This window comes from Clarias gariepinus, chromosome 13 (assembly GCF_024256425.1).
Source record: "Clarias gariepinus isolate MV-2021 ecotype Netherlands chromosome 13, CGAR_prim_01v2, whole genome shotgun sequence".
Taxonomy (NCBI): domain Eukaryota; kingdom Metazoa; phylum Chordata; class Actinopteri; order Siluriformes; family Clariidae; genus Clarias; species Clarias gariepinus.
Window position 1 is genome coordinate 23,090,250 of NC_071112.1, and position 15,709 is coordinate 23,105,958.

Sequence of the window (15,709 nt, forward strand, 5' to 3'; positions counted from 1 at the left end):
AGTTGTTTTAGGGAGAAATAATCTTTTAATTCAAGCCAAATATTATCAATAACTTTTGCTCAATGAATTTTCTTTTAGTAATATCAGTCATGTTGTATGGACAAAAAAAAAAAATTTAAAAGGTGCATATTACATATTTGTTTATTCAAAGTAAAATAATTATTTTACAACAAAATATTTAATTTTCAAAACAGAATGCTTTTAATAAATATAATTTTAATTAGTTAGTTTAAATTAACTTCAATTCGTCAACAAGTTCCACACAAATGACTTTAGTAAACTCAACTAACATTTGTAAAGGCTTTTATTCACAACAACATTAGTGTCACAAGCATTTTAATAACATTAGATAACAATCGAGAAATTAAGAATATTGTGGTCCAACAATACAAAGGACATACTGTACATAAAATGCAACATATTCTGTTGTGTGTTTAACAAAAAAAAAAAAAAACATTAAAGTTGGTTATCTTCAACTTTTCTTTCAACGTTATTCTGGACATGTTTTACATAAGAAAAAAAATCATGTTACCCACAAAAAATAGGGGAAAAAAGGTTCTCACTGTATAAATCTTTTTTTTTATTATTATTACATTTTTTAAAAGGAAATGCACAACCTTGTCCTTAAGATCAATAATACCAACAAAAAATGTGTTAATTTTCAGTATTAACAAAAAATGAACATAATTTATCCCTATGTTTTTGCTATCAAATACAAACAAGCTTCTGCAAAGCCTAAATATATTGCATCCAAAACAACTTTTCCGGGTGCTGACCTCCCTCTGTTCAAACGGACAAAACTGCAGGTGGTAACGCACGCACGCACGCACGCAAGCAGAGAGTCAATTAACGTTGCGCAGGCGTCGTTTGAAGCGTCTTGCTCTTCTGTTTCTTTAGCGTTTCATGACGACTGGCGTCTCGCTACTGCCCCCTGCTGTATGAAATGTTGACTTAACATAAATGGTCTGTGATTAGACAACGATTTAGGAATGTGACCGGTCAAGTTGAGACATAATTACCTGAACCTTAATCGAAAAAAATATTTTAAGTCAACAAATACATTTATTCTAAGTATTCTGAAAATAATTATTTTATGTTAAGTGCACATTGACATCCCTTGTTCTTTTTTTTTGTGTATAGAGGCCAATGACCCGGTTCTGCCAATGTCCCTGTTCTGTACGAAACACAGTTTTCTGTTTTGCCTCCAGTGTTAGTGCTACCTGCTAATAACCCTTGGTGAGGTCCAGCATGGAGATAAACCTGGCCTTTCCTAGTCAGTCAATGAGATCATCCAGTCGCAGTAAAGGGTATGCATCAAACTCAGTATTTCTATTGATGCCACTCTGTCAGTGGAGAACATGTCATGGAACTGATCCATCAACTTGTTCAGTTTCTGGTGTTGTGCGCCCATAACATCCTCTCCTCACTTAACTAATTTGCAGCCTTGGCCAAAGGGAAGTGGAGACCTTTTTAACTGATTTATATGCAGATTTAATGTGTAAGCCCCTTGCCATCAAGCCAGAAACTTAAAGCTGGCACTGGGCAGTAACAGCAGTATGCGATTACCAGGTCGAAACTCACGGGGCTGCGCTGGCCGGCCATAAGCTCTATGCTGATGGCATCATTCCATATGTTCACACACTATAGGGGATACACGGCTGATTTGATCTTGGAGGCTCTGTACATCCTCCACTACAAAGCGGGACGGAAAGCCTGTTCCTTCCAGGCTTCTTTCACTACGTCCAACAGTCCATCCACACAGTCTCCCTTTAAATAAGAGTTTGAACAGCAGAAAACTGATGAAGACCTCCAGAATCTCACGTACCACGGAGAAGATGTATGGAAGTAGTTGGTCCCAGTTTCGCCCTCCTTTGTCTACTAATCGCTGTAACATCCTCATGAGTCTCTGATTGAAACGCTTCATCACGCATCTGTTTGTGGGTGGTAGATGGAAGTGCGGATTTGCTTAATCTGCAACAGCTGGCAGTCATCTTTTTTCAGCTTGGCTATAAAGAGAGTACCCTGGTTGGTCAGGAGTTTCGTTGGCAGGCCGACATGACTGAAGAGTAGAAACAGTTCCCTGGGATGTTTTTAGTGGCGCTTTATGAAGTGTAACACCCTTAGCATACCGGGTGGCATCATTAACTATAATCAGGATGTACTCATGGCCTTTTGCTGATTTTGGGATTGAGTCGACTGGAACCGATGGAATTTAATGGGATGGGGACCAGCTTCTTGGTGCCGTTTTCTGCCATTTGGATCATTGTGATAAAACGATCCCTGGAAGCGATTAAGGCTGAGCGCTGGCCTCGTGTCTCATGTCAGAGAGCCCCCAGAGCGACCCAAATCTATGAGAAAACAATGTAAGTGGCACTCTGGGAACATCCTACTCACTGGACTGGGTTGCTGACAATGGGACAGTGTCTGATAATCTGCTACCAGCCTCTGTGAGTTACAACACCCTCCCCCCCCTCCTTCGGATGTAGTAGAGCTGTCCATGGTTCTGGGAGAATGCTGTGTGCTCTTTTTCTTGTTTTGGCAAAAAGTTAGTACCTTGAGAGGTGCACTGGCTGTAAGCCTGCAGCCACAGGCGTGCAATAAGGTATCCTCAGCAAGGACATAGCAGGGTATGAGGCGCCGTATAGGGCTTAAATCAAACTTTACTCATGCACACACATATGAAACACTTGCATACACATATATGAAACACTCACACATACATATATACTACTAACTGCTCAAACAAATACATATGAAATACGCGCGCACATACACATACATACATACTTTCCGCGCACATACATACATACTTTTCACGCACATACATACATACTTTCCGCGCACCTACATACATACTTTCCGCGCATATACATACATACTTTCCGCGCACCTACATACATACTTTCCGCGCATATACATACATACTTTCCGCGCACACGCACGCACACACACACATACATACTTTCTGTGCACACGGACAAAGCCAACTGTAGCGGTGTAGGGAACGAGTGAACAACGGATCTTTAGTTTAGCGGAAAAGGGAATGGATAATTTCCTATAAGTCATTACATATCGCTGGAGTGTGAAAAAATTTTACTCGAAAAATAATTTATATTTTTATTATAATTATTATCGAGGCGAGGACATCATATAAATAGGACAGAATAATTTACATTTTGATTTAATAAAGAAACGATTCGTATTATATAGGCTAGTAATCTGTAAAAATAAATAAATAAATAATACGTTTTATTTTTTTATGGTTTTAGTTTTTGTTTCAATAAATAATCTATATTTAATGTCCGTAGCGTGAAATTTCCACAGCAGCAGCGACAGGTATCCGAGGTGCTTGTGTTACCATGGTAACGCAAGGAGGAAGTGACGTTGCATGGTGTTCTGAATGGTGGAATTTTGTAGAGTGAAGTTCCCTTTTCAGACATTTCCTGCGCAGGGAGTAGGGTGTAGGGTGTAGGGAGTAGTAATTTCAATGTATATGAACTTCATTCTCCCTGATTAGTAGTAGCATTTCTTAAATAGATCGTTAATGGACAGTTTAGAAGACAACAAGTGATTTATTTATCACCACAAAAGTGGGTGATATGGGGGTCGGAACAATGTTTGTCCCGTGGGATTCCGATGAGTTATTGTTCATATTAGCGAAGGCGAGGAAACACATTTCACAAAACAGTATTTCTTTCTGTTGTAGGATCCGACATATTAGCCACAGATTCCGTGCTTCAATTTTCTTTTTTGCAAATCATCACCTGCGTTTTCTGCCGCTGAAATATTCAGACATTATGTGGATAGTTCTGAATACGCCATGTGATTGAGCAGTGATGATACAAACCAGTACTACCATTCAGGAAGAATGAAGCGACAAGTCCGTCTACACTGAAATGCCTTCCGGTTACACTGAAATGCCTTCCTTTTACACTGAAATGCCTTCCGGTTACACTGAAATGCCTTCCTTATACACTGAAATGCCTTCCGGTTACACTGAAATGCCTTCCGGTTACACTGAGAATCTCATAGGTGAATGTGCGAGAAGAGTTTGTATGTATGTGCGCGGAAAGTATGTATGTGTGTGCGCGGAAAGTATGTATGTGTGTGCGCGGAAAGTATGTATGTATGTGCGCGGAAAGTATGTATGTATGTGCGCGCGCATTTCATACGTAGTTGTTTGAGCAGTTAGTAGTATATATGTATGTGTGAGTGTTTCATATATGTGTATGCAAGTGTTTCATATGTGTGTGCATGAGTAAAGTTTGATTTAAGCCCTATACGGCGCCTCATAGGAGGGCATAATATCCCATACAGTATAAGTTGCTTCAGGGTACAGAAGTTATAGTCACAACCATTTTGTGTAAGTCATTTTTAACTGCATATTTTTTTTTCAGTTAATTAATAAACAAAATACTAAATGAATATGAATATTAGCTGATAGTCAATGTATTCAGTATCTTGGAAAATGTGGTATCATTTCTATCCACTATTAGATTCTTCAATTTTTGTTGCAAATCTAAACAAAAAAAAGTCTCCCTTCCATCCAACAAGTTGAGGATATTATATAAAATTAATGTTGAAAGTTTTATTCTTAACAAAACTTTTATTCTTAACAAAATAAAAGTAAAGTTTGTTGATATAACAAACGCTTATTTATTACTTTATTGACTTTTAGTCAACTTCTTTATACATAATTTACTCTGATGAATATTGCAAAGACACTGTAGCTCATATTTGTCACATGCTTTTGAGCACTGCTATCTAGCAGGACCATCAATATCTGCCCATGATTGTTTATTACCTAATAAGAACTACAGAGTTTCAACAAACAGCCTTATACTTTTTTCTCTACAAACAGCATATTCTGAGAACCACTTTTCTTCCATAGTCATTTTGCAGTACCATAAGTGGTGTCTTTCCATCCTTGTCTCAGACACTGATGTCAGCTCCGGGCTGTGGGCAATACACAAGTACTTCATTGATTAAGTGATCATCAGTAGATGTAAAGACCTTTATAAAAGCAGAGGTTTTGTCAGTTTGCTGGTCTGGAGCAATCAGTTGTGTGTTAACACAATGCCAAGAGGGAAAAACATACAGTAAGCAGTGGTCTTAAAGAAGAGTTGCTGCGCATCAATCTAATAAAGGGTATAAAACCATTTATTTCCAAAACAACTAGGAGTTCATTGATCTACAATGGAAAATATTGTTCATAAGTGGAAGGCATTTAGGATACTAAGGGACATTCACCACATGATTAGACCGTGCGATGTTCAGTGAAATCCAAAAAAAAAAAAAACAGATCCTACAGGCCTTATATATTAAATGTTAAAGTCGATAACAGCACAATTAGACGAAGACTGAACACTTTGGCATATTGAAGTCCATACCACTAGTCGACCATGAACTCTACTGTATACCAGAGTATAAGAGTCTAGAGTCAAACGCAAGGCCATCTGTCTGATTCTTGTTCAAAATTTGGTTGTACAACAAGGCAACGATCTGAAGCACAGCAGTAAATCTACATCAGAATTGCTGAAAAATAAAAGAATTAAGGTTTTGGAATGACCTTGTAAAAATCCAAGCCTCAACCCTGCAGATAAATGTGGATATACAGACTATTAAATCATAGGAGTACTAAGTACTGCCCATTTTTTTTCCTTATTCAAGTTGTTATGTGTCTGAGGTTGTATTTGCATAATACTAAGATTCACTATCATCACATGTTTTTTGTTTTTACACAAAAACACAGAATTAAGAGGGGCACTAACTTTTGAACATGACTGTATGTACACAGCATGCACACGAACAATTTTGCATGTACACAACAAGAGACAACTAACACAGGATTTCTGTAACATGTTACAAACTAAATGCAGCGTTAAACAAAAGAACCTCATAGAATCCTCACTGTAGGAGTAATGGGTGAGTATCCCAATACTTTTGGTCTGCCAAAGATGTTTGGTGCTGCTAATTGCACTTTCTTTAAAAGTGTCCTACATTGCATCTAATAATTAATTTATTTCCTATTTAATTGACACTTGTGTATCAGTGCCCATATTAATAATACAGTAGGCTTTAACTATAGCTCTAGCACTACAGACTGCTTACTACACACAGCATGGGACAAATTCAACTCTTTTTCCAGCTTTTCATAAAGCTGTTATGAATAAAAAGTTATTTGACTTAAATTATTAATTGCTGTATGATTCATATAAATAATATGTTATGAATATGAATAATATAATTATTACCCAAATGCTCAATCTTGCTTTGGTACATTTTCCAACAATTTGATGATATCCTAGAATATAAACGTTGGGAAATTTCAGCTTAACAAAATGCAAAATTGTGGGAAAAAATATAAACATTTTTATGAAATTAAATCACCTGCTTTCCAAAAGCTTCGGCCATTTCTGTTATACTTGACCCATACTGCAATGAGATAATAACACAATCTTAAAACATTTACAAGGGAATAAAAGACATGTTTGCTGATATAACAGTATCTTGTTTATTAATTGTCAACTTCTTCCTATGTAATTGTTTTGATGCATATTTTAAAAGCAACTTGAGCTCTATTTGTACCATATTTGTCACATGCTGGTCAGCGCCGCTATCCAGCAGGAGTTTCACCAGCTCCTCGTGATTGTTCAGCACGGCTACCTAATAAAGACAACAGAGCTTCAACAAACAGCCTCTTTCTTTTTTCTTTTCTTTAAACAGCATATTCTATGAGCTTAACAAAATGCAAAATTTTTGCACATAGCCATTTTGCAGTACCATAAGTGGTGTCTTTCCGTCCTTGTCTCGGACATTGACGTCAGCTCCGGCCTGAATGAGAAGTGAGGCCACAGCAGCGTTTCCACTCATTGCTGACACCCTCATGAGAGGAGTCCACTCAGACACAGTGTCCCGCACATCCACCTAACACAGAGCACACACACAAACACATCTGAAAATGTGTATATACATACACAACTTGATTGTTTATGTACAATAAATACATAATATAGACTAAATTGACTTCCAAATGGAAATCAATCGATACTGACCTCACAGCCATCCTCAATCATGAAAGCGACGACAGGAAGATGGCCACCATCTACAGCCCAGTGGAGAGGAGTGCACCCGCTCACATCTTGAGACTGCCAGGTAGCCCCAAAAATGCGCAGGTGCTTCACAATATCCAAATGGCCAGCAAAACAGGCCAGCATCAGACTGTCAATAACACATCATCAAAGTTTAGAATGATTTTCCTGCAGATTTAGAGACTAAGCAATAACTGTTGTATTAGAAACTGATCTCCAATCAAACAGCAAATGTAAACTCACCAGTCCTTACCACTGACATTCTTCATGCTTATATCAGCACCATGCTGTATCAGTTTATGAACCATTCTACAAACATAATTACACAAAAGTGATGCACTCAATGTCTTTTAGTGCTTTCACTCCTAATGCAAAGTGTTTGATATGTGGTTAATACAATAAGTTGATACATCAAATATATTTAAATCAATTTTCCAGATGGAAAACATGGCTACCTGCTAAAGCCTTTTTGTGCAGCAACCATAAGTGCGGTGTTTCCCAGTTTGTCATAAATATTCAAGTTCATTATCCTGATAAAGATAAGGCATAAGTTAAGATTAGCACCTGTATGGTATGGCAATCTATTACTGACTTTAGTCTTGATGCATGGTGCAATAATTTGTAATTAGAAAAAAAGTAATAAACAATTGCTTGCATACAATTTTGTAGCAGGTGTCCAAATACTAACAAAATTGTTTGGTGCTGCTAACATTTTTCAATTTAAAATTGCAATAATGACTTTATTTTCACATTAAAGACTGATATACCATACTGTACATGGTTATCAAAATTTATAGGACATGTATGTTGTAAGAATGTATGTTAAAATAAAATTCACTATAGCAAATACAATGTGTTGTATAAACAATAATAAATCACAGACAAGGCTATTCCTGTGTACACTACCATCTTTGGCAAAGGCTAAGAAATATTAATGAGTTGGCAAATAAAATGGTCACGTGATAAGTTGTGTCAAAAAAAAAAAAAAGTCGAAAACCCAAACAAGTGAAGATTTTTCTTGGCAGATTTCGTAAATAGTTTGTGTCTGCCATGATGGTGGTTTTAAAGAAAATTATAATGCGGTCTTGGGTCACATATCTCTGTGCCATGGAAGTTGGGCCTTATTAGCAAACAAAAATTATAGTCTGCACAAAAAATTTAAAAAAAAAAAAAAAAACATTTATAGATACAGTAGATATGCCAGGCCAAGACAATAACAGTACCATTATTCATTTTGTGAATTGTCTGAATCAATCTTTAATTGACTCTTGTGTTTCAGACCCCATTTTAATAATACAGTAGGCTTTAACTATAGTCTCTAGCAAAAAAAAATTTAAATATAGAAAGCTATATCCAGCTTTTTGCAAAGCTGTTAGAAATAATATTGAATCCTTATTGCTGTATGATTCATAGATATAATTTGTTATTAATAATATGAATCACACCCAAATCCTTAATCTTGCTTTAATAAAGTCATTGTAACGGGCAATGGGATTAAGATGGTGTTGCTAAATTACCCAGACTCCAACACTCTGCTCAGCTCTTCTTCATCATTCCTGTTTACAGCTTGGTGTAGTTGTTTGCCATTCGGTGGCTCATCTGAGTCAGAAAAACTAGGTTTCATTTGGGAAGTACATAATACTGATGAAGCTGCTTTAAGATGCAGTTAAAAACAAAGCCACTACAGTAACTTTGAACTAATATAATGAACGTCCTAACCACAAGCGTGTTGTGGACTCACTGGATGTGGAGGCTGAGACAGCAGAGGTAAGAGAGCACTCCCCGTTTGGTTTGGTGATCCTTAGTCTGAACTGATATGACATGCTCGGCAATAAATTCTCCACAATATGATGATTGCTGTGTCCTCTAGAGCAACAGATTGAAAATATGAATTGCACATAATTATTGCACAAGCCGATCTAGGTAGGTATTTACTGTAGCAATAGAATAACTAAGAAAAATGTTTTAAGTAAATGTATTAAAAAAATGGTGGTCCGAATTTAAGCACAGCAAAATAAACCAGTCAGGGTACATGCCTTTTTTTTAAATATATATATTTTTAAATATATACTAAATTTTTACCTGTTGGTTGCACATTAGCTGTATAAATCTTTTTTTTTTTTACAGTCAACTCAGAAGAAAGAGTTGTTCATGTTTTCTCTGCCTAGCTTACTTGCATATTTGCATATTATTTCTTTTTAAAAGAAATCTGCTTTAAATTTGAGCAAACATAAACAGTAGGGGTAAACCCATTTTGTGTCAGTGATCATTTTCTTTAATGCATAATGTAATAATAGCTTGCAGCAGTAAAAATTTCATTGTGTTTATGTTTAAAAGAAATCCACTCGAGCTAGTAATCGCTTAATGATTCATCGACTTCCATTAGCTAGCTAGATGATTTACCTTAAGTTGTAGTGTATAAAGCTTAACCTCTAGAAGCGTAGACAAAAGAGTAAGCATTTAATGTTAACACTTTGATCTATTTTTGAATTTTTACTAGTTTTGTATGCATCAGTTGGTGCTAAAACAGCTGGCAGGTAGAGTGCAGTTCTACTTTAATCATCTGATATTACCGTTTCCACAAATTTAGCTTGCAGTAGGTGTGATCATACTCTATGGTAAAATAATAAACAATTTAGCATCTACATATTACACACCACACCCAAAACATTGAATGTTATTTATGAAAGAGGTAGACGATATATGGGATATTTGTTTAAAAATGTCTTTGATTTACAAAAGACATTTTTTGTAAAAAAGAGAAACCTCAGACCTCCCTAAGGGATATTGTTCACCTGCATGTTGACTCCTTAAGATAATGTTAACTGACAGTGTCAAATAAAAAATATCTACATACTGATTTTAATGTATACATTTAGAAAAGGAACCTTTGTGCAGTACCTCTCTGAAACAGTTTACACATCAGTGAAATGGACGTGTAAAAATTGTCTTTTTAAAGATTTTTAAAGAATTTCACACTCACATATATACGGTGAAAAATGTGTTTGTTTTGGGATCCATTTGTTCGACAGCAAAGCGAGTCCATTCGTCAGGAGGGCCACTACGGTCCTCCTCCTCTGTGTTCCAGCTCAGCTCAATACTGCAATGATCGACCTTCTCAACCGCAAGTTCTTCAGGAGACACATGGTCTTCGACTTCTAAAACAGCATCTGAACAAATGATCATTAAAAAACGTATAATCTTTAGAAACTGGTAGGCAGATCCTGGCATGAAGAGTTACATCAACTTGGGAACCCCTACACAATGTTTCAATGTTCCAAAAAATTCCAGCTCAAACCGTTAGTACAATAAAAACCTTTGCAAAGTAGCTTTAAGATCATGCACCAGAAATTGTATAAAGTGAGACTTTCTTTTTACTTTATTATTCAGGCACAGCTTAGTTCTATGTTCTATAAGCATTATAGGTTGACCTTCTGTTGTAAGTGTTTTCTGGACAATGTAAGCCTAAAACAGACTAAATAGTATATTTACTATGTATTTCCTTCACGTTTAGCCATATTTGGTCTGTGTCTAGGGATCCAACCATCCCACTCCACATACTGCAGTACTAAATAATATCTTTAAGTATCCCAGTGGACAACTGACTTGATATTTAATGCTGCATGTGCGATTTGATATTTCTTTTATTGTAAAACCCTATCACATGATGTGATTGGTGGAATATACCCCAACTGTTAAAGCAGTGACACATGAGGTACAACACACACACATGGTGATAAAATAAAAAAGTGCATAGAGGTTGTCTCAGTTGGCTTCCTCAAAAAAATTAGCAAGACTACACCACTGGACATAGTCCATCCTAATTGAGCTATAAACTTCTGGTGAAAAAACTCCTATGTCTACAGGGAAACGTCCTGCAAAATCCCCACACACAAATACAAAGATGCAGACTTTATCATCTTAACTGCCTCTAATGGAAAATTCCTAGATGAAGAACAGCTCTTGTCTGAATGTAGAGTCACCAAACTGGTGTCCCAGGATAAGCAATGGACCCAAGCATATCACAAGGCCATTTTCAAGCCAAGCCACATTATTTAAACCAGCACCAAACTGAAAGCACAAAACAAAGAGCTGAGTCTGTTAAAGGAATGACAAAGACCGCCCCACACAAGACTCTTTTTTCTTCTCGTTAGTCTCTCAGCTGCTCCCATCAAGGGGTCACCACAGCAAACCATCCGGTCTGCAAAAAACAAAAAAAGCACAGGTTTTACTCCAGATGCCCTTCTTAATTTTAAGAGGCTTGGGACCACCCAGATCCAGTGGCTGGGGTTTGGGTATTGGGTGAGAATTGAACCCAGGCAAGTCTCCTTCTTCCAAGCTCATAATCTCTATTATCCTACCCAGGAGACATTTTCACCCTGATACCATTCAGCGAATTAATGCAGAGATCACCTGTGGCTGGGTGTTAATGCGACCATACAGTATCCACCATGACAATGTCAACCTATAGGTTCTTACAAGCAACTTGGAGAGTCCTCAGAGGAGTAACAGACAACCCTTCCTCCACTGACCACTTCACTTACCACCAAGCAAGATCAGAATAAAACCAGACTGGCAAAATGCAATCCATACTGTCCATAGACTAACCATACTATCCACCACCTTGGGACCAAGCACAATTGAAGCAGCTACAATTTTGATGCAGGCCAGCACAAGAGACTAACCACCCCACTCAGGCATCCCATGTCTAGCGAAGTGACTACACCACATGGACCCAACAAAGAGTCACAGAGACAGAACTGTAGAGTAAACACTGAGCAGTCCGACTCCATCAGACCTGGGGGAAATCAAACACATGCTAAACCTCATATGCACCAGACTGATAAGCTATGTACTGCACATGTTCACTTATAACACATGCGCACACACTCACACACACAAAACATCTAGTCTATTAATATGTCTGGTGAAAAAGAACATTATTACATCTGGGTTAAAACACATATTTGTGTAACTATTCATTCATTTCAACAATGAATGTGATTTTAGCAAATACATGCTTGGGGTTTTTGCTCTGGAGGATGGTAAGCAGTTAGTCAGCATAGATCTGATCTGAAGAACATCAGATTTGTGAGTTCAAATAGCTCTAAAAAAATCTGATCTCTGACTTCAGACTGGTAATATGAACAAAGCTTTAGTCAAAATTATAATTAGGTTTCATAGCAACAAAACAATTTAATAAAATGGCTCAAAAATTAGAAAGCTATTGTAAAAGCTACACGTGACATTTTCCTGTGTGCAGTGTATATTGCCCAGTGACTCCCCTTATTCTTATCACAAGCTGCAGTTTCCGGGTCCAGGGAGACCTGATCACTTACATTGCTTCTTTCCATGTCTTTAACACAGAGCATGAAAAAGATTTTACAAAAATCTAATAACCTTCCTCACCACAACTTTGACCTGCAGGTCAATAAAAATAAAAGGACCTGTTGCATCTGCATTAAAGCCTGGGTCTATAAATTGTCAATGGTAGAACATGAGGACACTCTTAGGGAAGGTACATATTCAGTTCATCTCTTGGCACCAGCACCATCTATATGACCAACGATTTAGACCCTTTTAGATCCTTTACAGAGTACTTGCTATTAAACTAGCCAAGATACTGTGTTCATTAAAAGGACAGGAACTAACTCCACTGTGAAACCACATTCTGAAACCACACAGATGGGCCCAAAATAGTACTAAAGAATTCCAGGAAGCAAACAGCAGCCATAAGTTCCAAACATTATTACACAACAGTTAGTTCTGACCAAGCAGTCTGATTGGACGAGAGACATTCCACTAGTGGTGATAATAGATGGTAACAGCACTGTGAAATTCAAAGCACATTTAGCAAGATGAACAGTTATCTTTAGAAAAAACTTTGACACCTTAATAATTGCTTCTAAGTCATTTTGAAATACCTCGGACCCATCTGTGTTGTTGCAGATGCAAAGTTCCTAACAGACTGAATTGCAAATCGCTTTACAACCCCTGATCAAGGGCATTGTGTGACACTCTACATAGAACACTAGCATTCTGTTTAAAACAATTTATATATTCTAAAGCAAAATAAATAGAAATATAAAGAGAAACCACCTCAATGGGTTATTATCCTCAACTCTTTAGCTAATTAGTACAGGTAAGAATTTAAAACTAGTTTCACCTCTGCAAATGAAATCCACTGTCAATTACCAGCTCCACTAGTCAAAGGTTAGCTAATTTTGCCAATCACAGATTTTGCCAAAAAATAACTTATGGAGTGACGAAACAAATTATAATCTGTTTACTCTAAATGTTTTTGTTGTATAAAATCAATATTACAAGAAAGAAAATGCTGTTGTGATGAAAATCAAGCTTGGCTGTGATACTGGCTGTGTCCTCGTGCCTATGACTGCAGACCCATGCTGATATTTATCACAACCTCACTCCTTCTCCTCTGAGATTGCTTAATTAGATACCTTTGTGGACACTAAATGAACATACTATACCAAAGGCATTAATCTCGCAGTTAAGAACATACATCATATGAGAGCCAAACATTGCAGATGTACACCTATATACTTTGATATATAGTGGACTATAATGGACTCCCAGAATCCTGTGGACTTCCTGTTACTGAGCAAGAATTCTTAATCAAATTATGTAAAGTTAAGTACTCTAAAGTTACAGAAAAGCAAGTAGCGCCCTAAGCAAAATGGTTGAATACATAATAATAATAATAATAATAATTATAATAAAACAGGGGGCTATTCTTGAGCTATTCAACAAGATTCTGGGTGTAGGTAATTTTAGTCTGATCATGGCTCTGGTGTACTGAGGAAACATTCTACCTTGCTGGTATACAATCACTAGTGAAACACTGGGATAAGAGGATTATCCCACTTAGTGTGAAATAATTTAGAGCAAATTAAGGGTAGGTTATGCTCTTATGTGTTCTTTTATTCTGCACAATCAATAGTCCCTGTTTGACTTAAACACCCTAAGAGATAAACATGCCGTGTGTGTGTGTCTGTGTGTGTGTGAGAGAGAGAGAGAGAGAGAGAGGCTATTTTAATGATTAAAAGATCTCCATCCTCCAAAAAAGACACCGGATTATCCCAGCATTGATTGTTGTGAAATAAATAAAAAAGAAAGAAGCTTTACCTGAACTCATTCCTGATTCTTTTGTGTCGTTGCGTTACAAACGTGAATGTTTTACAGCTGTTAAAGTTTACCGTACACATGTGTTACGCCCACAAACTACTGTTTGTTGACTTTATAGTTGCTATGGAAACCGCGCGTGATTGTTTACTTACTCATCTTATTTCATATTTCCATGGGTTTAAATAACCTTAAATAATGTATTTTTATTATTATTATTATTATTATTATTATTATTATTACTTGAGTTAAACAAGCATTTACTTTAATACTTAATCGTTTGTATTAAGTGCTTCACACTCTTTGCGCAGCGCAACAGCGCTCTCCGTGGTAGAAAACTGGAACTACATCATCCATTATAATGGCAAACGATAAGTAAAAAAATATTTAATATTTATTGTTTACCACCTTTTAGCTGCAGGTGTTCTGGAAACATTGCTCACACTTAATTATTATTTAGCATGGAAAACCAAGCAGCCTTCACTATGCTATTTGTTTAAAAAAAAATTATATACAGTACTGTATTGCTGTCTTTAGTGTTGTAAACTACAAGCATTTTTTCCTTTAACTTTTTTTGTTAAATAATTTGTTTAGTTTAATAATTTAATAATTAATGCATAACTAATTTATTAAGGTGGAATTTTACAAATTCTTATTTTAATTTGATCATTTAACAGCAACGCACCCTTAGCTGCTGCGGCTGTACCAGTCATTTACAGTGACTTCCAAAAGTATTCATACCCCATTTAACTTACCACATTTTGTCATGTTAAAAACAAAAAACATAAATATGTTTTATTGGGATTTTAATTTGGCACATAATTGTGAAGTGGAAGAAAAATGTTAAATGCTTTATAAACATTTTTGCAAATAAGAATCTGAAAATTGTGGCATACATTTGTATTCTGCCCCCTTTACTCTTATATCCTTAAATAAAAATCCGGTAAAACCAATTGCTTTCACCTAATAAATTAATAGAGTCCACCTGTGTGTAATTTAATCTCAGTATAAATACAGCTGTTACCACTGTAAAGCCCTCAGAGGTTTGTTAGATAAGTGAAGAAACATGCAGGGGTAGCACAATGGTTAAGGCATTAGACTATGGTCTAGAATGGCCCCAAATAAAAAAAACAAAACAAAAAAAAAACACCACTTGTTGGGCCCTGTTGGGCCCTCTCAACTCTCAACTGGTCAAATGTATAATAAGATGAAAATGTAAGTAGCTCTGGATAAGTGCATCTGCCAAATGCTAAAATGCAACTGTAAACAGCATTATGAAGCACAAGGAACACAGCAGATAGGTCAAGGATAAAGTTGTGGAGAAGTTTAATGCAGGGTTAGGTTATAAAACTATTATTTTATTTAAGAAAAAATAAGAGTTGTGTTACTCCCCACAACTTGCTTATCAGCAAGTAAGCAAAATGTAGCAGTCCCAGTCCTGTCAGACTCATGCCACTATCAAGCTTACCACTGTC

At 36.5% G+C, this 15,709-nt stretch overlaps 1 protein-coding gene across 1 annotated transcript; it reads right to left on the reverse strand.

The window, feature by feature from the left end:
• Positions 1-4,469: 4,469 nt before the first annotated feature.
• fank1 (fibronectin type III and ankyrin repeat domains 1) lies at positions 4,470-14,324 on the reverse strand. The gene is made up of 12 exons (XM_053510542.1): positions 14,238-14,324; positions 10,075-10,261; positions 8,794-8,957; positions 8,609-8,756; positions 7,547-7,621; positions 7,335-7,400; positions 7,056-7,221; positions 6,784-6,927; positions 6,589-6,666; positions 6,391-6,435; positions 6,255-6,304; positions 4,470-4,956 (listed from the first exon to the last, which is right to left on the reverse strand). Exons 1-11 carry the CDS (start codon positions 14,245-14,247, stop codon positions 6,263-6,265), a joined length of 1,125 nt encoding a protein of 374 aa, XP_053366517.1. The 5' UTR covers positions 14,248-14,324; the 3' UTR covers positions 4,470-4,956; positions 6,255-6,262.
• Positions 14,325-15,709: the final 1,385 nt, after the last annotated feature.

Bases quoted from the DNA above. Each gene is read 5' to 3' on its own strand.
- fank1 (XM_053510542.1), bottom strand. The intron at 6,667-6,783 runs GTACTGCAAAAT...TGTCTTTATTAG, and splicing joins ACGGAAAGACACCACTTATG to GTAGCCGTGCTGAACAATCA. The intron at 6,436-6,588 runs GTACAAATAGAG...ATCTCATTGCAG, and splicing joins ACCAGCATGTGACAAATATG to TATGGGTCAAGTATAACAGA.